The sequence below is a fragment of the Salvelinus alpinus genome, chromosome 29, assembly GCF_045679555.1.
Source record: "Salvelinus alpinus chromosome 29, SLU_Salpinus.1, whole genome shotgun sequence".
NCBI classification, from domain to species: Eukaryota; Metazoa; Chordata; class Actinopteri; order Salmoniformes; family Salmonidae; genus Salvelinus; species Salvelinus alpinus.
The window spans coordinates 24,558,160-24,583,866 of NC_092114.1; the positions used below are offsets into that span (position 1 = coordinate 24,558,160).

General features: G+C 47.0%; 1 protein-coding gene across 2 annotated transcripts in view; it reads right to left on the reverse strand.

Moving 5' to 3' along the window:
* Positions 1 to 25,707, reverse strand: part of LOC139559367 (CUB and sushi domain-containing protein 3-like) — a 700,638-nt gene that overhangs the window by 5,538 nt on the left and 669,393 nt on the right. For both annotated transcript variants that reach the window (XM_071375335.1, XM_071375334.1), the window contains exons 61-66: positions 22,058 to 22,231; positions 18,221 to 18,294; positions 13,207 to 13,318; positions 6,835 to 7,014; positions 5,675 to 5,740; positions 3,355 to 3,513 (exon numbers count right to left, since the gene is read on the reverse strand). In XM_071375335.1, coding sequence (XP_071231436.1) covers positions 3,355 to 3,513; positions 5,675 to 5,740; positions 6,835 to 7,014; positions 13,207 to 13,318; positions 18,221 to 18,294; positions 22,058 to 22,231 — 765 coding nt within the window. The remainder of the gene's footprint in view (positions 1 to 3,354; positions 3,514 to 5,674; positions 5,741 to 6,834; positions 7,015 to 13,206; positions 13,319 to 18,220; positions 18,295 to 22,057; positions 22,232 to 25,707) is intronic.

Below are 25,707 nucleotides of genomic sequence, written 5' to 3' on the forward strand. Positions count from 1 at the left end.
GACAATTTTATGGGCTTTCCTCTGACACCAGGTCCTGGATGGCAGGAAGCTTGGCCCCAGTGACGTACTGGGCTGTTCGCACTACCCTCTGTAGCACCTTACAGTCAGATGCCGAGCAGTTGCCATACCAGGCGGTGATGCAACTGGTCAAGATGCTCTCGATGGTGCAGCTGTAGAACCTTTTGAGGATCTGGGGACCCATGCCAAATCTTTTCAGTCTCCTGAGGGGGAAAAGGTTTTGTCATGCGCTCTTCCCGACTGTCTCGGTATGTTTGGACCATGATAGTTCGTTGGTGAAGTGGACGCCAAGGAACTTGAAACTCTCGACCCGCTCCACTACAGCCCCATCGATGTTAATGGGGGCCTGTTTGGCCCGTCTTTTCGATCAGCTCCTTTGTCTTGCTCACATTGAGGGAGAGGTTGTTGTCCTGGCACCACACTGCTGACGTCCTCCCTATAGGCTGTCTCATCGTTGTCGGTGATCAGGCTTACCACTGTTGTGTCGTCAGCAAACTTAATGATGGTGTTGGAGTCGTGTTTGGCCATGCAGTCGTGGGTGAACAGAGAATACAGGAGGGGACTAAGCCCCAGTGTTAAGGATCAGCGTGGCAGATGTGTTGTTGCCTACTCTTACCACCTGGGGGCGGCCCATCAGGAAGTCCAGGATCCAGTTGGAGAGGGAGGTGTTTAGTCCCAGAGTCGTTAGCTTAGTGATGAGCTTCATGGGCACTATGGTGTTGAACGCTGAGCTGTAGTCAATGAACAGCATTATCACATAGGTGTTCCTTTTGTCCAGGTGAGAAAGGGCGGTGTGGAGTGCGATTTAGATTGTGTCATCTGTGGATCTGTTGGAGCGGTATGCAAATTGGAGTAGGTCTAGGGTGTCCGGGAGGATGCTGTTGATGTGAGCCATGACCAGCCTTTCAAAGCACTTCATGGCTACCGACGTGAGTGCCACGGGGTGGTAATCATTTAGGTAGGTTACCTTCGCTTCCTTGGGAACAGGGACTATGATGGTCTGCTTGAAACATGTAGATATTACAGACTCGGTCAGGGAGAGGTTGAAAATGTCAGTGAAGACACTTGACAGTTGGTTCACGCATGCTTTGACTACATGTCCTGCTAATCCGTCTGGCCCAGCGGCTTTGTGAATGTTGACCTGTTTCAAGGTTTTGTTCATATCGGCTACCAAGAGCGTTATCACACAGTCATCCAGAACAGCTGGTGCTCTTCATGCCTCAGTGTTGCTTGCATCGAAGCGAGCATAAAAGGCATTTAGCTTCTGGTAGGCTCGCGTCACTGGGCAGCTTGCGTCTGGGTTTCCCTTTGTAGTCCGTAATAGTTTATCAAGCCCTGCCACATTCGACGAGCGTCCGAGTCGGTGTAGTAGGATTCAATCTTAATCCTGTATTGATGCTTTGCTTGTTTGATGGTTCGTCTGAGGGCATAGCGGGATTTCTTCTAAGCATCCGGATTAGTCTCCTGCTCCTTGAAAGCGGCAGCTCTAGCCTTTAGCTCGATGTGGATGTTGCCTGTAATCCATGGCTTCTGGTTGGGATATGTATGTACAGTCACTGTGGGGACAACGTCGTCGATGCACTTATTGATGAAGCCGATGACTGAGGTGATATAGTCCTCAATGCCATTGGATGTATCCCAGAACATATTCCAGTCTGTGCTAGCAAAACAGTCCTGTAGTGTAGCATCCACATCATTTGACCACCTCCCTATTGAGCGAGTCACTGGTACTTCCTGCTTTAGTTTTTGCTTGTAAGCAAGAATCAGGAGGATAGCATTATGGTCAGATTTGACAAATGGAGGGCGGGGGAGAGTTTTGTATGCATCTCTGTGTGTGGAGTAAAGGTGGTCTAGGATTTTCTTCTTCTCTGGTTGCACATGTGACATGCTGGTAAAAATTTGGTAAAACTGATTTAAGTTTGCCTGCATTAAAGCCCCCGGCTACTAGGAGCGCCGCTTCTGGGTGAGCATTTTCTTCTTTGCTTATGGCCTTTAGAGTTGGTTGAGAGTGGTCTTAGTGCTAGCTTCGTTCTGTGGTGGTAAATAGACGGCTACGAATAATATATTTGAGAACTCTCTTGGTAGATAGTGTGGCTACAGCTTATCATAAGGTACTCTACCTCAGGCGAGCAATACCTCGAGACTTCTTTAATATTAGACATCGCGCACCAGCTGTTATTGACAAATAGACACACACCCCCACCCCTCGTCTTACCAGAGATAGCGTCTCTGTTCTGCCGGTGCATGGAAAATCCTGCTAGCTCTATATTGTCCGTATCGTCGTTCAGCCACGTCTCGGCGAAACATAAGAGGGTACAGTTTTTGATATCCCGTTGGTAGGATAATCTTAATCGTAGGTCATCAATTTTATTTTCCAATGATTGCACGTTAGCAAGAAGAACGGATGGCAGTGGGAGTTTACTCGCTGGCCTCCGGATTCTCAGAAGGCTGCCCGATCTGCGGCCCCTTTTCCTGCGTCTTTTCTTTACACAAAAGGCTTGGATCTGGGCCTGTTCCAGTGAAAGCAGGATATTCTTCTCGTCGGACTCATTAAAGGAAAAAGTTTATTCTGGTCCGTGGTGAGTAATCGCTGTTCTGATGTCCAGAAGTTATTTTCGGTCATAAGAGATGGTAGCAGCAACATTATGTACACAATACATTAAGTTAGTACCATGACCCCGGATGATTGATCCCAGTTATGGAGACTGGTTTTACATTTTTTGTTCTAACCCTATCCCAAACCTTAACCCTTACCTTAACCATTTGGAATGACTGCCTAAACTTCATGTTTTAACCTTATCCAAAACCTTAACCCTTAACTTCTAAATTTGACATTAGGATAAATGGAACCATACAGAGCAGCAGGAGCAACAGTAACACTTCAAAATGTGATGTTTGGAGAATGTGAATGAATGTCTAATGTCTAATTCAAAACGCATCACCTCAAAACACCTTCTCAGATCAGACAGACCATGATTGCCCATTTGAATGTTCGCAAATGTCCTCCACACAGGCAAATAAACTACTTAATTGAATTTCCCACTAAGTAGATACAGTCCTAAATGGATACCATCTGACATTAAGGCCCTACCACTCAAACGAAGTCAGCTATGTTTAGTAACACTCAAGTCTAGTCATATGCATACTGGGGGAGAGAAACTCTGCATCTGAAACTCTACAGAGTGGTACATGATGACATTTTTTACAACACTCTGATAGGTGTTGCTGGGGTAATACATAACTGTGTGTGTGTGCATGTGTGTTCAAGGAGTGGCTAGAGACCTTCCCTAGCGTCAACCTCTCTGTGTAATATGGAGTGAAATGGGGACGGCGTACCTGAAAGCAGCAGTTCCATGTTGCTATTGGTCAAGGTGACGTTAACCCTTCCCGTGGTGGAATTAAAGCTCGTGATACTCAGAGTCATTGGTTGTTTTCTTCCCTTGTAGTTGTATGAACCCTTCCAGATATAGTTAGGAGCAAAGACGTCATCAGGAACTGAAACAGGGCAAAGAAAATATTGATTATTAGAGGACCTTGGTTGTGCCTGAGGTTGGTTGAGCGGTTAAACCCACTGCCCTCTGCACACCCTGCCTGCATGGGATCGAATCCCGGCCCCAGCGGTCTTCACACTGTCTTCCCTTTATCAATCTCCCTGTTCATTTGTATCCATCGTTTCAATAAAACTTTTAAAAGTTTGGGGAAAGAGAGAAAAAGAGGACCTTGGTTGAGTAAAAAAAATATCTTGAAATATACTACGACCTTACATTCCACCAGATAATAAACTACACTTTGGAGGTAAATTAAAATAAGTGAACTATTCCTTTAAATGCATACTGACCAGATATTGAGTGTCTGGCCGAATGGCCGCATCACACATCTCAAACCCCTAAACTAATGCAATGTTGAGGCCAACACTTATTAATACAGATCCATATACAGTGTGTGTCCTTGCACAGGGGTTGTTAAGTTACTGCTACACATGCATCCTCCGTGTAACCTTCTATAAGTCTGTTTGATTCATGATTGATCAAATAAACAGTACTACTAGTGTTCACAGACAGGGCCCCTGAGCTTTCACCCTCAGAGTATATCAAACTTGTAAATGACCTCCAAGCTTTTCAAAAACGTACTCCCTCTCCAAGTTTATAAATGTTAAACTTGTTATGAAGGCAGTGGAAACTTTGGCATGGTTGAGCTGCTATCTCACAGCATCACGACAGATGACTCCATAGAAGAGAGATAGAGAGAGAGAGACATAGAGAGACAGAGAGAGAGAGACATAGAGAGATAGAGAGAGAGAGACATAGAGAGACAGAGAGAGAGAGACATAGAGAGATAGAGAGAGAGAGACATAGAGAGACAGAGAGAGAGAGACATAGAGAGACAGAGAGAGAGAGACATAGAGAGACAGAGAGAGAGAGACATAGAGAGACAGAGAGAGAGAGACATAGAGAGACAGAGAGAGAGAGACAGAGAGAGACATAGAGAGACAGAGAGAGAGAGACATAGAGAGACAGAGAGAGAGAGACATAGAGAGACAGAGAGAGAGAGACATAGAGAGACAGAGAGAGAGAGACATAGAGAGACAGAGAGAGAGAGACATAGAGAGACAGAGAGAGAGAGACATAGAGAGACAGAGAGAGAGAGACATAGAGAGACAGAGAGAGAGAGAGACATAGAGAGACAGAGAGAGAGAGACATAGAGAGACAGAGAGAGAGAGACATAGAGAGACAGAGAGAGAGAGAGAGAGAGAGACATAGAGAGACAGAGAGAGAGAGACATAGAGAGACAGAGAGAGAGAGACATAGAGAGACAGAGAGAGAGAGAGAGAGAGACATAGAGAGACAGAGAGAGAGAGACATAGAGAGACAGAGAGAGAGAGACATAGAGAGACAGAGAGAGAGAGACATAGAGAGATAGAGAGAGAGAGACATAGAGAGACAGAGAGAGAGACATAGAGAGATAGAGAGAGAGAGACATAGAGAGACAGAGAGAGAGAGACATAGAGAGACAGAGAGAGAGAGACATAGAGAGACAGAGAGAGAGAGACATAGAGAGACAGAGAGAGAGAGACATAGAGAGACAGAGAGAGAGAGACATAGAGAGATAGAGAGAGAGAGACATAGAGAGACAGAGAGAGAGAGACTGCCAGGCCGTGCTGCCTGGACATTTTATCGTCAAACTCACTCTCTCCATTCTTCATTAACTTCTCGTCCCTCAAGAGGGGCACTCAAGAATGCATTAAGGATACCAGTCCTTCTGAGGTGCTATTAGCGAAGCCGTGGAGCCAAATGAAGTTGTTCATATTCATTCTGTTGTGATTACGGATCTGACCCGCTGCTAACTGCCGCATGTATACTTTAGACAAGTACAGTCAGAGTAGTCTTTTGTTATGGAATCAGAACACTGCTCTGATGACGCTACTGTAATGGTGTGTGTGTGTGTGTGTGTGTGTGTGTGTGTGTGTGTGTGTGTGTGTGTGTGTGTGTGTGTGTGTGTGTGTGTGTGTGTGTGTGTGTGTGTGTGTGTGTGTGTGTGTGTGTGTGTGTGTGTGTGTGTGTGTGTGTGTGTGTGTGTGTGTGTGTGTGTGTGTGTGTGGGCTACTGTAATGATGTGCGTGTGTGTGTCGTGATAGCATTTCAGTCAGGCACTCACCATTCAGCTTGGGACTGGGTGTCCCTGCCACTGGCTTGATGGGCTTCTCTGAGAGTTTGGACCCGGCTAAGGTGATGGGAGACAAAAACAGCATTAGTAGTACTACTACTTTTTTCACCTCAACTTCCCCATGTGGGACTTCTAATCATGTATTAATGTGCTTCAGCACCACACATCAAGAGATAATGCAACTAACTCATTGATGGCGAATCCTCAATTCTATTGCGTGGTAATAGCATAGCCATATATTTAGAATTTGTAAATGTATGGCTCTGGATAATATTCCTAAATAAAACACATACGGTGTGTTCTGTGATGTAAAAGTCAAGCATGGAATCTTCTGCTAGTTATAGTAAATCAAATCAAATCATAGTTTATTTATCATATGCACGTGATACAGCGATGTGCACACAGTACAATGACATGCTTACTTGCAAGCTCTTCTCTTATGACAATTGCTAATAAAAGGTATAGAAAGGTGTACAAAGTAAGAAACACAGAAATAAGCACGCATGTGGTAATGCAGTAGAATGTGTTAAGTGGCAGAGGCCCTCTACAGTTGACAGTGAAGGTAAGTCACAGTGGTGGGGACAGGACTACTGCACAGGGCCAAACGACCAGTCCACCAAGGACAAGAAACAGATCCTGTGTCTCCAATGGCACCCCAGTCCCTATTTAGTGCACTACTTTTGGTCAAATTCAGTGTGCTAGATAGGGACTATGGTGCCGTTGGAGACGCAGGCAGAAGCCTGATCCTGTTTGTTCCAGTGGCATGATAGAGGCTAGAATAACACAAGATTGCGCATGCTGCAGTGGTAGCAGAACAGCCTGGCACAGTGGGAACTTCTCCCACCGCATTCCATGTCTCTCCCATCTGTTTGTGTTTGTAATTACTCTGGGGCCTGAGGTGCACAGCTGCACAACGCAGCAGTGGCGAGGACTGTGTCTGCACGTATGTGAAGTGTGCTCCGTACTATTGCAGCTGCAGTCATGACCTGCGGCACAAGAGAGCCTCTGTCCCATATCAGCATATGCCATGCTACACACACAAGCACGCAAACAAATGGCTACGGTTAGCATTGGGAGAAAGTTAGGGGGAACTTCACCCTGGAGCCACACAGACACACACAAACAAACACACTGGCCATGTCGGCCTGTACCTCGACAAATGGGCATCTTCCCGGTCCAGGTACCGTCGGACTTGCAGATGCGGTGTTCCGAGCCCCCGGACAGGAAGAAGCCGGTCTGGCAGGAGTAAAGGAGGGTGTAGCCAAACCCTGGCAGATCCATCCCCATCACCTCCACATGGGCCGGGCTCTCTGGCTGCTTACACGAGTGGGCTGAGAGGGGGGAAAGACAGGGGGGAGAGAGGGAGAAGGAGAGGGGGGAGAAGAAAGAGATTGGGAAAGGTGGGAAAAGAGAGAGAGAGAGAGAGAAAAAGGGAGGAACAAAGAGAATGAGAGAGAGAGGTAGAGAAAGGGCAGAGAGAAAGAGCGAGAGAGACAGAGAGAGAAAGGGCATATAAAGAGAGAGAGAGAGAGAGAGAGAGAGAGAGAGAGAGAGAGAGAGAGAGAGAGAGAGAGAGAGAGAGAGAGAGAGAGAGAGAGAGAGAGAGAGAGTGAGAGATGGGGCAGAGAGACAAAGGAGACAGAGAAAGAGAGAAATCGGAGGAACAAGGAGAGAATGAGCGAGAGGTAGAGAAAGGGCAGAGAGAGAGAGAGAGGGGGAGGGTTAGAGAGACAAAGGAGAGAGAGAAAGAGAAAAAAGGAGGATCAAAGAGAATGAGAGAGAGAGGTAGAGAAATGGGACAGAGTGAGAGAGCGAGAGAGAGAGAGGGCAGAGAGAGAGAGAGAGGGCAGAGAGAGAGATGAAGAAAAAATTAAAGAGACATACTGCTATGGCTCTTCTCACCATCTGCCCTTTATGGGGTCACCATCAAAGCTCTGTTGAATTCTTTTGTTTCCTTTTATATTGTTTTGTAGAGTCACTGGCTGGTATCTGTCTTTCTTTCATGACTGTACTTTGTGTATGCTGCACCTGCAGAAGCACGTACACTACTTCTGAACTGATTCACTGGCTTCTTAGAACACCCCCCCCCCCAAACACAATGCATTATGCACTATAAAGACATCTGCTATGGCTGCACTGTGTGTGAATACGACTGGTTACTTTCTCAGGGATGGATGGTTGCATTCTACACAGTCTACAGAGATGGTCCGGAGTTGAGTTGAGCAACCCATAGAGGGTGAGACAGACACTGATGTGTTGTGGCAGACTGCACAGAGACAGAAAGAAGTGTGTGTGTACCTGTCAATGCCCCCCCAACCCATGAAAGATCAAACAGTAGGAGATGCTCAGTCATTCAGATAAGCCAGTGGACCACTATCATCCATCTTTGATCAAAAGGGACTGGGATTAGGTCTGTGGAGGGAGCAATGCTCCAACTAACCCACCAATGCTCTTTTATCTTTGGGTCTTTTTTGTTTGTGTGTGCAAGGTTTGTGTGTGTGTGTGTGTGTGTGTGTGTGTGTGTGTGTGTGTGTGTGTGTGTGTGTGTGTGTGTGTGTGTGTGTGTCCAACACCGGGGGGGGTGGGGGGTGGGGGGGTGGGGGAGTGAATCTTGTGGCAGATGAAAGATTGTTAGAGGTTATGGTGACTTATTTTGTGTTTGTTTTCTGAAATTCCAATATCAAAAAGACTATGAACATTAACTTTATATTACATTACACAGTATGAGTAATACTACAAATAGTGTACTATATCAATGTCATCTGTGTGACACTGGGTGTTGCCATTTCTTCACACATGATATTGAAACAGAAAATCAAACACTTGGCAGAATATAGGCTAATTACAAAAATAGTTAAATGTAGTTATGAGTGGAGATACTTGGAGTGAATGAACTGCAATCTGTCGGCTTAGATTGGGAGCCATCTGTCAGTGCTCTCTAAGTCAGCCTCGTAACAAACTGGTTTAATGGAGTTCGCTTTGACTCTATCTTCCCATGGCTGGGCAGACAGATGTGCAGTGGAGAGGGAGAGGGAGAGGGAGAGGGAGAGGGAGAGGGAGAGAGAGAGAGAGAGAGAGAGAGAGAGAGAGAGAGAGAGAGAGAGAGAGAGAGAGAGAGAGAGAGAGAGAGAGAGAGAGAGAGAAAGAAACAAAGAGAGAGAGAGAAAGTGCAGCCACCTCCACCCACACATTTCTTTTTCCATTTGGCTGGAAATTATAGTCGTATTCATAACATTTTCTCATGCTATGCATTCATATCTACATTGCAGTAGGCTATACTTCCTTAAAGTATATAAACCATATTTTCACACACCATTTCCTCATACTACTACCACTGCTCCTCAGTGCTGTAAATTACTACAACTACTACTACTCCAACTGCAACTGCTACTGTAACAGATGTGAAATGGCTAGCTAGTTAGCGGGTACGCGCTACTAGCATTTCAATCAGTTACGTCACTTGCTCTGAGACTTAAGTAGGGTTTCCCCTTGCTCTGCAAGGGCCGGGGCTTTTGTGGAGCGATGGGTAACGACGCTTCGTGGGTGTCAGTTGTTGATGTGTGCAGAGGGTCCCTGGTTCGCGCCCGTGTCGGGGCGAGGGGACGTACTAAAGTTATACTGTTACATTGATGCTGTTGACCCGGATCACTGGTTGCTGCGGAAAAGGAGGAGGTTGAAAGGGGGGTGAGTGTAACGGATGTGAAATGGCTAGCTAGTTAGCGGGTACGCGCTACTAGCATTTCAATCAGTTACGTCACTTGCTCTGAGACTTAAGTAGGGTTTCCCCTTGCTCTGCAAGGGCCGCGGCTTTTGTGGAGCGATGGGTAACGACGCTTCGTGGGTGTCAGTTGTTGATGTGTGCAGAGGGTCCCTGGTTCGCGCCCGTGTCGGGGCGAGGGGACGGTACTAAAGTTATACTGTTACACTACTACTCCAACTGCTACTACTCCAACTGCCACTGCTACTACTACTACTATTGCCGCTGCTACTACTATTACTATTGCCGCTGCTACTACTACTAATATTACTATTGCCGCTGCTACTACTACTACTACTACTACTATTGCCGCTGCTACTACTACTACTACTACTACTATTGCCGCTGCTACTACTACTACTACTACTACTACTATTGCCGCTGCTACTACTACTACTACTACTACTATTGCCGCTGCTACTACTACTACTACTACTACTATTGCCGCTGCTACTACTACTACTACTATTGCCACTTCTACTACTACTACTCCAACTGTAACTTCTACTACCGCAGCTGCTACTGCTACTACTACTACTGCTACTACTGCTACTGCTGCAACTACTACTACTACTACTACTACTACTGCAACTGCTACTGCTGCTGCTACTACTACTGCTACTACTACTACTACTACTGCTACTACTACTACTGCTACTACTACTGCAACTGCTACTGCTACTACTACTACTGCTGCTACTACTACTACTGCTACTACTACTACTGCTGCTACTACTACTACTACTATTGCCGTTGCTACTACTACTACTACTGCCGCTGCTACTACTACTACTATTGCCCCTGCTACTACTACTACTACTACTACTACTACTACTATTGCCACTGCTACTACAACTATTACTACTACTCCAACTGCAACTGCTACTGCTACTACATCTACTCCTGCTGCTGCTACTACTACTACTACTACTAGGTCTACTACTACTGCGACTACTACTACTAGGTCTACTACTACTGCTACTACTACTACTAGGTCTACTACTACTGCTACTGCTACTACTACTACTACTACTACTCCTACTGCTACTACTACTACTACTACTACTCCAACTGCAACTACTACTACTGCCATTACCACTGCTAATACTATTGCTGCTACTGCTCCTGCTACTTCAACTACTGCTACTACTGCTTCTACTACTCTTGCTACTGCTACTACTGCTCATGCAACTGCTACTGCTACTGCTGCTACTACTACTGCTACCAGTACTGCTGCTACGACTACGACTACTACTTATGCTGCTACTATTACTGCTACTACTACTCCTACTACTACTACAACTGCGATTACTACTAATACTACTACTACTACTACTACTTCTTCTGCTACTACTACTGCTACCACTACTACTTATGCTACTGCTACTACTGCTACTACTACTACTACTACTACTGCTACTACTACTACTACTGCTACTACTAATACTACTGCTACTAGTACTACTACTGCTACTACTACTGCGACTGCTATTACTACCACTACTACTTCTTCTGCTGCTACTGCTACTATTATGTGCTATATTCTTGACAGTCAGTGATGCTGTCGTTTGAAGCTGTGACTGTGTGAGAAACATAACAACAACACACACAGTGACTTGGTTGGTAAAGTCACCCCTGTTCTGCCAACTGGCTTGACATACTCCCAGCCTACCTTGCTCTGTGAATCTTTAACAGTGTCAGTCTACTGGTCAGAGACCGACAACATGGAGGGAGGTGGAGGGGTGAGTGCTTGGCCATGGTGTGCCGCAAGAGTAAAGTGTGTGTGTACTGTATGTGTGTGTGTGGTGATGGGTGGAGAGAGGGAGACCGGCTGTATGGGGAGATAAGACTAGGGCCTGCCTTCCTCTCCTCCCTGGGATAGGTGACACAAAGAGAGAGAGAGAGAGAGAGACCAAAACTGAGAGAGAAAGAGAGAGAGAGACCGAGGGAAAGACCGAAACTGAGAGACCGAGAGAGAGACCGAAACAGAGAGAAAGAGAGAGACCGATACAGAGAGAGACTGAGTGAGAGAAAGGACACCACCACCACCACCACCACCACCATCCCCTCTTTACCCGCCATCTCACCCCACCTGACCCAGCCTCACCCTATCCCCATGGAGGTAGCTGAGTGGGTAAGACTACCCTGAGGGGGACTGACTGACAATCTGCATGAAATAGGATCAGTGTGTGGATGGCAGTGTCCCAAATGGCACCCTATTCCCTATATAGTGCACTACTTTTGGTTATAGGGTCACACACTGCCAAGCTTCATAGTCATATTTAATAACTGCCGCTTTGAAAATGAATTAACATTATTTGAAACATAGAGGGTTATTTTCTTCTCTCAGTCACAGCAGGTGAGCTGGGACGCTGGAACCCTGGGACATAGGGATTTTTAAGCCTTGAGACAATTGAGACATGGATTGTGTATGTGTGCCATTCAGAGGGTGAATGGGCAAGACAAAATATTTAAGTGCCTTTGAACAGGGTATGGTAGAACCAGTGCCAGGCGCACCGGTTTGTGTGAAGAACTGCAACGCTGCTGGGTTTTTCACACTCAACAGTTTCCCGCATGTATCAAGAATGGTCCACCACTCAAAGGACAGCCAGCCAACTTGACACAACTGTGGGAAGCATTAGAGTCAACATCCAGCATCCCTGTGGAATGCTTTCGACACCTTGAAGAGTCCATTTCCCGACGAATAGAGACTGCAACTCAATATTAGGAAGGTGTTCCACAGGGATGCTGTGACACAGAGAGAAGAAAATGACCCTCTATGTTTCAAATCCTGTGAATTAATTTTAAAGTGGCAGTTATTAAATATGACTATGAAGCTTAGCAGATTGTGCCACTGTCATTTAAACAGTAATGAAGCCTTTGGATCGTTATAGCAGGCGCTAACGTTGCTAGTTGGAGATAGTTCTGCCATGATCCTTTTGAGAGCCTTGTTACCTAGGAAACAGCCAACTGTTAATATTCAAGCAAAACTCTTTCAAAACACCTGCATTTAATCGCCTGCAAGACTCCTATGCCTGACATACGATATAAGCCACGCTCACTGGACCTCAATACAGCAGAACCATGACAAACTAGTGTGGTTAGAACCACTTCACATGTATTTCTCACTCTCTGTCTACAGAGGGACAGTAGGGGGTGTGACCGGGCGTCATAGAGGGACAGTAGGGGGTGTGACCGGGCGTCATAGAGGGACAGTAGGGGGTGTGACCGGACGTCATAGAGGGACAGTAGGGGGTGTGACCGGACGTCATAGAGGGACAGTAGGGGGTGTGACCGGCCGTCATAGAGGGACAGTAGGGGGTGTGACCGGGTGTCATAGAGGGACAGTAGGGGTTGTGACTGGCCGTCATAGAGGGACAGTAGGGGTTGTGACCGGCCGTCATAGAGGGACAGTAGGGGGTGTGACCGGACGTCATAGAGGGACAGTAGGGGGTGTGACCGGGTGTCATAGAGGGACAGTAGGGGGTGTGACCGGTCGTCATAGAGGGACAGTAGGGGGTGTGACCGGGTGTCATAGAGGGACAGTAGGGGTTGTGACTGGCCGTCATAGAGGGACAGTAGGGGTTGTGACCGGCCGTCATAGAGGGACAGTAGGGGGTGTGACCGGGTGTCATAGAGGGACAGTAGGGGGTGTGACCGGGCGTCATAGAGGGACAGTAAGGGGTGTGACTGGGCGTCATAGAGGGACAGTAGGGGGTGTGACCGGCCATCATAGAGGAACAGTAGGTGCTGTAATGTGACTCACGGATGCACTCTGGCTGGGAGCCGCTCCAGGTAAGGTCAGCCTGACACAGCCGGGTGGTGGAGCCCTGGAGCAGGTGACCCGGCTGACACTGGAACGCCACCATGCTGCCCACCTGTGTTAGAGTACAAACACACAGGTGAGTGCACCTGCATTTACAATAGGGACAGAAGTATAGAAGCACACAGGTGAGTGCACCCGCATGTACAATAGGGACAGAAGTAAAGAAACACACAGGTGAGTGCACCTGCATTTACAATAGGGACAGAAGTATAGAAACACACAGGTGAGTGCACCCGCATGTACAATAGGGACAGAAGTATAGAAACACACAGGTGAGTGCACCTGCATTTACAATAGGGACAGAAGTATAGAAACACACAGGTGAGTGCACCCGCATTTACAATAGGGACAGAAGTATAGAAACACACAGGTGAGTGCACCCGCATTTACAATAGGGACAGAAGTAAAGAAACACACAGGTGAGTGCACCTGCATGTACAATAGGGACAGAAGTAAAGAAACACACACACAACAGGTTAGGATCTACAGTATGTAATTATAGTACCAATGACATAAAGAGTAGTTTACACTCTTACATTCACACTAATCTCAGATGTTTATAATGATTCAAAAGAGACTTGGAATAGAAGTGCTTCCATTCAAAGGCCAGTTTGATATCAAATGTTGATTTTGATATCAATCTTGATTTTGATATCAAACAAAGGCTGTGTGGACAGATGTACACGTCAAATATTGAATCCCTGTGAAAGGTTTTGTTTAAACAGCATAAGGTTACATCAAACAACACGTTCCCTGGTTATTTTTCTGTCTGTCTGTCTGTCTGTCTGTCTGTCTGCCCGCCTGTCTGTCTGCCACAGACTGATCATTGATCACTAATGCCTTTTCACAGAGCGACACATCAGGTAAGCTCTTGTCAGCTCTTTTCAGTCCTCTCAACCTTCCCGTGCTTTGCTTGCATGTGTGTGTGTGTATGTGCATGCGCGAATCTGTGTTTGTGTCTGTGTGCTCATCTCTGTGTGTGTGTCTGTGTGCTCATCTCTGTGTGTGTGACATTAAACCAAGTGACAGTCAGGGGAGTGAAATATGAAAACGTGTCATGGAATGACACAGTGGCTTCACACATTAATTGATTAACACGTCGTCCCCGGCACTGGAACATGGTCTAACGAGTAATAGACACAGTGCCTTATCTCTGGAATACAATATCTCCTTCACTCTGCTTCAATATCATTAGGCTGCAGCCAGCAAGTCCTCCTCTCCATCTCCCTCCCTCCTCACTCACTATTTCTCCCCCTCCCTCTCTCTTTCTTATCCCTCCCTCTCTATTTCATCTCTCTCTCTCTCTCTCTCTCTCTCTCTCTCTCTCTCTCTCTCTCTCTCTCTCTCTCTCTCTCTCAATTCAATTCAATTCAAGGGGCTTTATTGGCATGGGAAACTGTGTTAACATTGCCAAAGCAAGTGAGGTAGGTAATATACAAAAGTCAAATAAACAATAAAAATGAACAGTAAACATTACACATACAGAAGTTTCAAAACAATAAAGACATTACAAATGTCATATTATATATATGCAGTGTTGTAACAATGTACAAATGGTTAAAGCACACAAGTTAAAATAAATAAACATAAACATAAATATAACATAAATCTCTCTCTCTCTCTCTCTCTCTCTCTCTCTCTCTCTCTCTCTCTCTCTCTCTCTCTCTCTCTCTCTCTCTCTCTCTCTCTCTCTCTCTCTCTATTCAAATGAGACAAATGATTAATGGGTGTGAAAAGCCTGATATTTCATTGTTCTCTCTGAAGCCTGGGCATGACTTGACCCCAAACTTTACATTAAGGCTTGAATTCTTAATGCCAGTGCATTTGGGCAAGAACCCTCACCCGTTCTCCTCCTCCTTCCTCGCACTCCTCCTCCTCCCTCTCCCTTCTTGTCCCCTGGCCAAGTTATTTCATGGCAAGAGCCCTAACACAGTTCTCCTCCCCCTTCCTCCCTCCTCCTCCTCCTCCTTCTCACTCCATGTCCCCTGACGAAAATATTCGTAAACTTAATTCATGCTACAAAAAGCGGCAGTTATTCTCCATGTCTTAACTTAATGAGGAGGAGCTAGTGAAATAGCAGGGAGGGATAACTGTCCCCCTCTCACTTTTCCTTCTGTCATCTGTGTGTTATTTTTTTGTGTGTTGATTTTTACAGTGGAATAGTAACTCTGCATGTATCATGTATGTATCCCACCAACGTAACTCTGAACACAGTATAATGCACTAGTGTTTACAGGTACGTCTAGAATAGATTGGTCATTTCGTAGAGTCTGCCCTAGATAGATGCATTCTATCTAATACACTGTGTATGATGCAACAGCACCACAGGCGAGAAGGTGAACACTGTGGTGTCTTTGCCTACATTCTGCTCTTCACTTTTATGCCATTTTATATTTGCTAACTTTCTTTTTGATAAAAAATTAGAGGCAAGCCATGCAGCAAATGTGTCTCCCTTTTCCCAAACAAATCAATGTGATTTGCGGTACAGTTTTACCCTGTTTATCACTCCTAACAACGTAAACACAGCTCTGTTGGTGGGGGAAAGTCGTAGCGTTTTAAGGCTCATTAGGGACATGAAACGGAGGGAGGACTGCTCGTGTTCGCAGTTCATGCTGTGTAGACACCCTAGGACTCCAGAACAGTCAGAAGCACACACACACACACACACACACACACACACACACACACACACACACACACACACACACACACACACACACACACACACACACACACACACACACACACACACACACACACACACACACACACACACACACACACACACACACACACACACACACACACACACTAATGAACATATTCATAGTCTCATTTGCATTTCATTAGCCAAAGAAAAATTCCCCTTGAGAAAATTATTTTATGTGACTTTGTCTAGCAAGAGCATTGTCTCTAAACCAATGTTTTGCCATTCGGCCACAATTTATAATTATTGGGATATTCTTTTTTTTACCTATAGTGTTATGGCTTTGTCCAGAAGGTATGAGACTGCATGAGCTTGGTGTGTGAATGAGAGGCTAGACAATCTGGACCCTCTCGTTCTAAAATTATCCGCCGGCATTGTTGCAACCCCCATTACCAGTCTGTTCAACCTCTCTTTTGTATCGTCCGAGATCCATAAAGATTGGAAAGCTGCCGCGGTCATCCCCTCTTCAAAGGGGGTGACACTCTAGACCCAAACTGTTATAGACCTATATCCATCCTGCCCTGCCTTTCTAAAGTCTTCGAAAGCCAAGTTAATAAACAAATCACTGACCATTTCGAATCCTACCGTACCTTCTCCGCTGTGCAATCCGGTTTCCGAGCTGGTCACGGGTGCACCTTAGCCACACTCAAGGTCCTAAACGATATCATAACCACCATCGATAAAAGACAGTACTGTGCAGCCGTCTTCATCGACCTGGCCAAGGCTTTCGAATCTGTCAATCACCGCATTCTTATCGGCAGACTCAACAGCCTTGGTTTCTCAAATGACTGCCTCGCCTGGTTCACCAACTACTTCTCAGACAGAGTTCAGTGTGTCAAATCAGAGGACCTGTTGTCCGCACCTCTGGCAGTCTCTATGGGGGTACCACAGGGTTCAATTCTCGGGCCGGCTCTTTTCTCTGTATATATCAACGATGTCGCTCTTGCTGGGGGTGATTCCCTGATCCACCTCTACGCACACGACACCATTCTGTATACATCTGGCACGTCTTTGGACACTGTGTTAATTAACCTCCAAATGAGCTTCAATGCCATACAACACTCCTTCCGTGGTCTCCAACTGCTCTTAAACGCTAGTAAAAAAAAAAAACGCCCGCCCGACTAGCATCACTACTCTGGACGGTTCTGACTTAGAATATGTGGACAACTACAAATACCTAGGTGTCTGGCTAGACTGTAAACTGTCCTTCCAGACTCATATTAAACATCTCAAATCCAAAATTAAATCTAGAATCGGCTTCCTATTTCGCAACAAAGCCTCCACTCATGCCGCCAAATATACCCTCGTAAAACTGACTATCCTACCGATCCTCGACTTTGGCGATGTCATTTACAAAATAGCTTCCAATACTCTACTCAGCAAACTGGATGCAGTCTATCACAGTGCCCTCCGTTTTGTCACCAAAGCCCCTTATTACCACCGACCACTGCGACCTGTATGCTCTAGTCGGCTGGTCGTCGCTACATATTCGTCGCCAGACCCACTGGCTCCAGGTCATCTATAAGTCTATGCTAGGTAAAGCTACCCCTTATCTCAGCTCACTGGTCATGATAACAACACCCGCTCCAGCAGGTATATCTTACTGGTCATCCCCAAAGCCAACACCTTCTTTGGCCGCCTTTCCTTCCAGTTCCCTGCTGCCAATGACTGGAACGAATTGCAGAAATCGCAGAAGCTGGAGACGTATATTTCCCTCACTAACTTTAAACATCAGCTATCTGAGCAGCTAACCGATCGCTGCAGCTGTACATAGCCCATCTGTAAATAGCCTACCCAATCTACCTACCTCATCCCCATATTGTTTTTATTTACTTTTCTGCTCTTTTGCACACCAGTATTTCTACTTGCACATCATCATCTGCTCATCTATCACTCCAGTGTTAATTTGCTAAACTGTAATTACTTTGCTACTATGGCCTATTTATTGTCTTATCTCCTCATGCCATTTGCACACACTGTATATAGACTTTCTTTTTTTTCTATTGTGTTATTGACTGTACGCTTGTTTAAAATTAAATAAATACATATTTGAAGGGTATCTACTTAAGGACTTCACAACACATTCATAATCCATACAGTACATAACACATTCATAGATAGTACATTACCTAAATATCTTCAGTATGCAATCTGACTGTTATAAGGCCATGAGTTTGAATCAGGTTCAGTCTCTCAGGCTTTACTGTAGACCCACCCACACATGTACAGTATGTGTTCATAAAATACCTTGAAGCCATAGGTTCTGTTCAGAGAACCGTAGCGAGGTGTCCCTGGGTTCTCACAGGTAGTACGGGTCGGTTCTGAGAGAAGAAGACAAAGGAGAAAGTTTGTATAATATTATCTTAGAGACCTTTAACTATGTACAGTATCTCTGGCTGGGGATGCAGCCTATGCAGGCACTTTAGACATACAGTCTGCCGTCCAAATGACACCCTATTCCCTTTATAATGCACTAACTTTGACCAGGGCCCATTGGACTTTGGTCAAAGTAGTGCACTATATAGGGAATAGGGTGTCATTTGGGACACAGTTACAGTAACAGCTATTGTTCCCAATGATTCAACATAGCTTACTGCAGTCATACCCAGCCTAAAACAGAGGTGTATGTCATTGTGTGATTGCGCGTGTGCGCGTGTGTGTGCACGTCCGTGTGAGTGCTTATGAAGGTGGTTGAGAAATTAATTTATTTCCGTCATGAGTGTGTTTCTGTAAGTACAGCAGCTGCAGCAGTACTGTAACAAAACAACCAAACAGTAAGAGTCTTTAAAATACTAGGCAGAATACCCAGTAGGGGGCAGTGTTACTGCAGAGTTGCAGCAGCGTCGGGCCCAGCTGTGTGGCTGTGTGGAGGGAAGCAGCATCATTAGGATGTAGAGGACATCCTCGGCCTGACGCATAGACCTGGATTCAATGCAGCCTCAGAAAATGACAGCAACACACACCTCCACCACTGCCTGCCTAGCTAACCCACACAGCAACGTGCCATAGCTAACACTATCGTGTCTGCCTCCTCTCTTCTGTATGAAAACGGAATCATACAGAAATGCAGTCTGGGAAATTATTGTGCGAACTAAACATAATTAAGTGAAAACAATAGTTTGCGCCTGTCAAATGAGGCCTGTCTGCACAGAACCCGTTTTGGTTCAATTACATAAATACCGCCTCTCCCCACCCTCCCTCCCCACACTCAGACACACACACTCAGACTCAGTCACACATACAAATAACCCCCTCTCCTCCCTCTCCACTCCACACACTCACAGCAGGAACATCTCATCCCAAGCAATTCTCATCATCCTGAGAGGTCCGTCTTGGAATATATGGCATTTCATGAATACTACATATTTATGAAGACAGTATTTCTCCTATAATGTCTGTGCCTCTGTACCTTTGTGGATATTTCTACTCAAACAATATGTGTTGCATATTGTGATGTGATAACATTATATGAGACTACTTTGTCAATGCCTTATCAGTTACAGTCAAGATTATCTTAAGGTAACTGTATGTCATAAGAATGCCTTTTCAATATGATAACAGTTAAAGGGGCAATCTGCATTTTGAACCAATAAAAAAAAATGCAGATTGCCCCTTTAACCATATTTTGACAAAGGACTACATAGCACTGTCATACCAGATGACATAAACAGTCATGGCATCTGATGAACAGCATATGACAACAGAATTGACACACACAGCCATGTCACAAACAATGTTTAGATCAGCTAGTTAGCTATGTTCAAAACTAGTCCAAATATTTCCCTCTACATTTCAGCATATAGACACATCTGTAGGCCAATCAGTCTGATAATTGAGCCTCATTGATTTCAAGAGTCAAATAGGGGGTGCTTATATTTGTCTTGTTTAACCTGTACAGAGTATAGTGAAATGGAAATGTGTTTTTTGCATATCCCACTCCCCCTGAGACACCCTCGGAGAGTGGGGTCACAGCCAGGGATCAGCGACCCTGGAGCAATTAGGGTTAAGTGCCTTGCTCAAGGGCAGATTGGAAGATTTTTTACCTAGTCGGCTCGGGGATTGGAATTAGCAACCTTCGGTCACTGACCCAACGGTCTAACCACCAGCGCAATCCGGCACCCATAAATTACAGCCACCATAATGAGCTATACTGTATTTAAACTCAGGCTACCCTCAATGTTCATTTCTGTAGTACAATACACGGTTGCCCAGTACTAAACAGATAACAACTGACTTGTTGCTAATGGTCTAATGATCCAGTGACAAAAGGGGCCTATGACTTGAATATTAAATGAGTGAAATAAAGACAATTATCAGTTAGTCATATGGATGTGTGAAGGGTGTCTCCTTTAAGCACCTCATCCAGGTCCCTAATCAGATAAGGATTCAGGAGAAGTCTCACAGACACTAGATAGATAATTACAGATCTGAAGACAGCAGGTAAGTTAAAGATGCCAGGAAAGGGAGGACATCAAACATATACTATATGATATGAGTGACAACTGGGGTTGCAACATGCTAGTAACTTTCTCAAAATTCACTAGTTTTGGAAGATTACTGGAATCAGGATGGAACAAGCAGGAAATCTGGGAATACTCCAATTAGTATTTCTAGAAAAATTTGGGAATTGGGGTAAAGATACCGGACTTTTGCAACCCTAGTGACAACAAAGCCCGCGGGCTAGTTTCCTGGACACAGATTAAGCCTAGTCCTGGTCTAAAAAAGTCGAGGTTGTTGACAATATATCCTCCAAACACCGGCTTCGAGAGCATTTTCACTTTATACAACGGGTAAATGGTAAATAATGTATGGTGTCATTTTGGAGTAACTTTCTCACTCATCATTAGTCAAGATAATTATTCACAAGCTTGATGTAGTCATTGCGTTCTATGCATATGGGACCAAATACTTAACTTTTTATTACTTTAATACACACGTAAGTGAATTTGTCCCAATACTTTTGGTCCCCTAAAATGGGGGGACTATGTACAAAAAGTGCTGTAATTAATAAACAGTTCACCCGATATGGATGGAAATACCCTCAAATATAGCTGACAGTCTCCACTTTAACCTCATAGTCATTGTATCATTTCAAATACAAAGTGCTGGAGAACAGAGCCTCAAAAAACAAAAATGTGTCACTGTCCCAATACTTTGAGCTCACTGTACATGCAGAAATACAGATATTAAAACAAATAATTCTGAAAGTCACCCTGCAATAGAGCATGCTGGGTAATATTATATATGGCTCTACGTAGAACCCTTCTTGCCTTCCAAAGAATCATCAAAGAAACCTTTCTTCCAAAAAGGGTTCTTCAGATCAAAAATGGTTATTGGTAGGATCCTATCCCCCCACATAGAAAAAATCTATGAGTATACGCTAAAGCTAGAAGTGAAACTAGAAACTAGACAATGGTATCAGCCAGCTGTGAAGGCTAGGGCCAGGAGAATGTCACTAGTGTGCCCCTGATGGAACTGAATCCCCCTACAGCCATTCCTACACACTTCATATCTTGACAGGCTCCATTCTTCTCCCCCGTCAATACACTCTCTCCTCTCGGAGGGCACTAAAAAGAATGACCCTGCCTTTTCTGGAATACTCTTATCAATAAGAGATGTGTGTGGAGGTTAGCACTGCAGCCATTATAGTGCACTACTTTGACAACGGCCCATAGGCTTCTGGTCAAAAGTAGTGCACTATATATGGAATAATGTGCCATTTGGGACGTAGTCTTGGTATACCTCAGGTGGCCCAGTGTCAGAGGGAGGACATTGATTCCAGTTGTTTGATGTAGTTAAATACTTTACAAGCTGTGCTTCAAGGCACGCAAAGAACGCTAGAAATAGGAAACAGAGATGATGTACTCTAGAGGAATAAAGAGAGGGGCAGAAAGGTTATGGGTGTGTATATACACTGAGCATACAAAACATATTGAGTAAAGCAAATAAAAATGCAGTAATGACGCTTTGGGGCCAAGTATCACACATAGGACAGTTGTACACCCAGTTGTATACGCTGTGTGACCCTCACGCTTTGTGGGACACGGGCACACACACACAGACACACACACAGTAGATGCTTACCTATACAGCGAGGCTGGAATCCGCTCCAGGAGCCGTCGGCCTGGCACATGCGTGTAGTGGAGCCCACCGGGAGATAGGGGGCGGTACAGCTGAACAACACCTCAGACTGGTAGATGAAGCTGCGTCCCTCTCTGGAGCCATAGGCAGGCACACCAGGGTCCCCACAGAACTTGGCTACAACAACAGATCAAGAATAGGAGATCAAAATAAACATGAAAAAAACACACAGGAGCAGTGTTACCGGCTTCTCCCCCGGCGCGGTGTTGATTGAACTTCAGCAAGAAGAGAGCGGAAATTAGACCAGAAAAGTCTAAATACCCACACAAGAGTAAAGTCACCGGGTTTTGCCCCTGTGCGGGTTCGCTCCTCCTGCCACAGTATCTCTTTGTATCTGCGATCCTGGCAGGTACCATGGGAGAAGAAGATGGAGTCTTACAGACCAGACAGACATGAATGACATCGACCCTCAAAGGGCTCAAAGCGGTCGTTGAGTGCTGACCATCTGGCTGTCCAGCAAACACTTGGTCCGTCCAGAAAGAATCCATAATTGATGTTGACGTCATGCTTGGCTGATACATTATAAATGTGCCAAGCAAGACTCCCTCTCTTACTGTCTGGGAACTAGGAGGACTACAAACTTGACTTTTTCTTGATGAATAATAGATACACTGTCAAGATATAAAAAAGAGAGGAAGAGGAAGAGAGAGCAGAGAGGGGTTTTGAGAGAGCAAGAGACCAGAGAGAGTAGACAGAGATGTAAAGAGAAGAAGAAGAAGTAGAAGAAGAGGAGGAAGAAGAGGAAGAATACAAATAAAAGTGTGCTCCCTGCAAGTTTACAAAGTCACAGGCAGTCATACTTTATTTCATTCCCATAGCTGCTGCTGCACGTTGCTTCACTGACCTTTTAACATGCTCTCCCCTTCACCCCTCCAGCCCTCTACATCCTCCTCCCCTTCACCCCTCCAGGCCCTCTACATCCTCCTCCCCTTCATCCCTCCAGGCCCTCTACATCCTCCTCCCCTTCACCCCTCCAGGCCCTCTACATCCTCCTCCCCTTCATCCCTCCAGGCCCTCTACATCCTCCTCCCCTTCACCCCTCCAGCCCTCTACATCCTCCTCCCCTTCACCCCTCCAGGCCCTCTACATCCTCCTCCCCTTCACCCCTCCAGCCCTCTACATCCTCCTCCCCTTCACCCCTCCAGGCCCTCTACATCCTCCTCCCCTTCACCCCTCCAGCCCTCTACATCCTCCTCCCCTTCACCCCTCCAGCCCTCTACATCCACCTCCCCTTCACCCCTTCAGCCCTCTACATCCTCCTCCCCTTCATCCCTCCAGCCCTCTACATCCTCCTCCCCTTCACCCCTCCAGCCCTCTACATCCCTCTCCCCTTCACCCCTCCAGGCCCTCTACATCCTCCTCCCCTTCACCCCTTCAGCCCTCTACATCCTCCTCCCCTTCATCCCTCCAGCCCTCTACATCCTCCTCCCCTTCACCCCTTCAGCCCTCTACATCCTCCTCCCCTTCATCCCTCCAGCCCTCTACATCCTCCTCCCCTTCACCCCCTCCACCCTCCTCCCCTTCACCCCCTCCAGCCCTCGTATCCTCTACTTCCTCCTCCCCTTCACCCCCTCCACACTCTACATCCTCCTCCCCTTCACCCCCTCCAGCCCTCCGACCCTCTACATCCTCCTCCCCTTCCCCCCCTCCAGCCCTCCGACCCTCTCCATCCTCCTCCCCTTCACCCCCCCAGCCCTCGTATCCTCTACTTCCTCCTCCCCTTCACCCCCTCCACACTCTACATCCTCCTCCCCTTCACCCCCTCCAGCCCTCCGACCCTCTACATCCTCCTCCCCTTCACCCCCTCCACCCTCTACATCCTCCTCCCCTTTACCCCTCCACACTCTACATACTCCTCCCCTTCACCCCTTCCAGCCCTCGTACCCTCTACATCCTCCCCCCCTTCACCCCTCCTACCCTCTACATCCTCCTCCCCTTCACCCCCTCCAGCCTTCCTACATTCTCCTCCCCTCCACCACCTCCTTCCCTTCACCCCCTCCACCCTCTACATACTCCTCCCCTCCAACCTTCTACATCCTCCTCCCCTTCACCCCTCCTACCCTCTACATCCTCCTCCCCTTCACCCCCTCCAGCCTTCCTACATTCTCCTCCCCTCCACCACCTCCTTCCCTTCACCCCCTCCACCCTCTACATACTCCTCCCCTCCAACCTTCTACATCCTCCTCCCCTTCACCCTCTACATCCCCCTTCTCTTCACCCCCTCCAGCCTTCCTACCCTCTACATCCTCCCTCCCTCACCCCCTCCAACCCTCTACATCCTCCCCCCCTTCAACCCCTCCAGCCCTCCTACCCTCTACATCCTCCTCCCCATCACCCCCTCCACCCTCTATATTCTCCTCCCCTTCACCCCTCCTCCCCTCCACCACCTCCTCCCCTTCACCCTCTCCACCCTCTACATACTCCTCCCCTTCCCCCCTCCAACCCTCTACATCCTCCTCCCCTTCACCCCCTCCAGCCCTCCTACCCTCTACATCCTCCTCCCCTTCACCCCCTCCAGCCCTCCTACCCTCTACATCCTTCCCCTTTCACCCCCTCCAACCCCCCTAACCTCTACATCCTCCTCCCTTCACCCCCTCCAACCCTCTACATCCTCCTCCCCTTCACCCCCTCCAGCCTTCCTACACTCTACATCCTCCTCCTCCCCTTCACCTCTCCACCCCTCTACATCCTCCTCCCCTTCACCCCCTCCAGCCCTCCTACCCTCTACATCCTTCCCCCTTCACCCCCTTCACCCCCTCCAGCCTTCCTACCCTCTCCATCCTCCCCCCCTTCACCCCCTCCAACCCTCCTATCCTCTACATCCTCCCCCCTTCAACCCCTCCAGCCCTCCTACCCTCTAAATCATCCTCCCCTTCACCCCCTCCAGCCTTCCTACATTCTCCTCCCCTCCACCACCTCCTTCCCTTCACCCCCTCCACCCTCTACATACTCCTCCCCTCCAACCTTCTACATCCTCCTCCCCTTCACCCTCTACATCCCCCTTCCCTTCACCCCCTCCAGCCTTCCTACCCTCTACATCCTCCCTCCCTCACCCCCTCCAATCCTCTACATCCTCCCCCCCTTCAACCCCTCCAGCCCTCCTACCCTCTACATCCTCCTCCCCATCACCCCCTCCACCCTCTACATTCTCCTCCCCTTCACCCCTCCTCCCCTCCACCACCTCCTCCCCTTCACCCTCTCCACCCTCTACATACTCCTCCCCTTCCCCCCTCCAACCCTCTACATCCTCCTCCCCTTCACCCCCTCCAGCCCTCCTACCCTCTACATCCTCCTCCCCTTCACCCCCTCCAGCCCTCCTACCCTCTACATCCTTCCCCCTTCACCCCCTCCAACCCCCCTAACCTCTACATCCTCCTCCCTTCACCCCCTCCAACCCTCTACATCCTCCTCCCCTTCACCCCATCCAGCCTTCCTACACTCTACATCCTCCTCCTCCCCTTCACCTCTCCACCCCTCTACATCCTCCTCCCCTTCACCCCCTCCAGCCCTCCTACCCTCTACATCCTTCCCCCTTCACCCCCTTCACCCCCTCCAACCCTCCTATCCTCTACATCCTCCCCCCTTCAACCCCT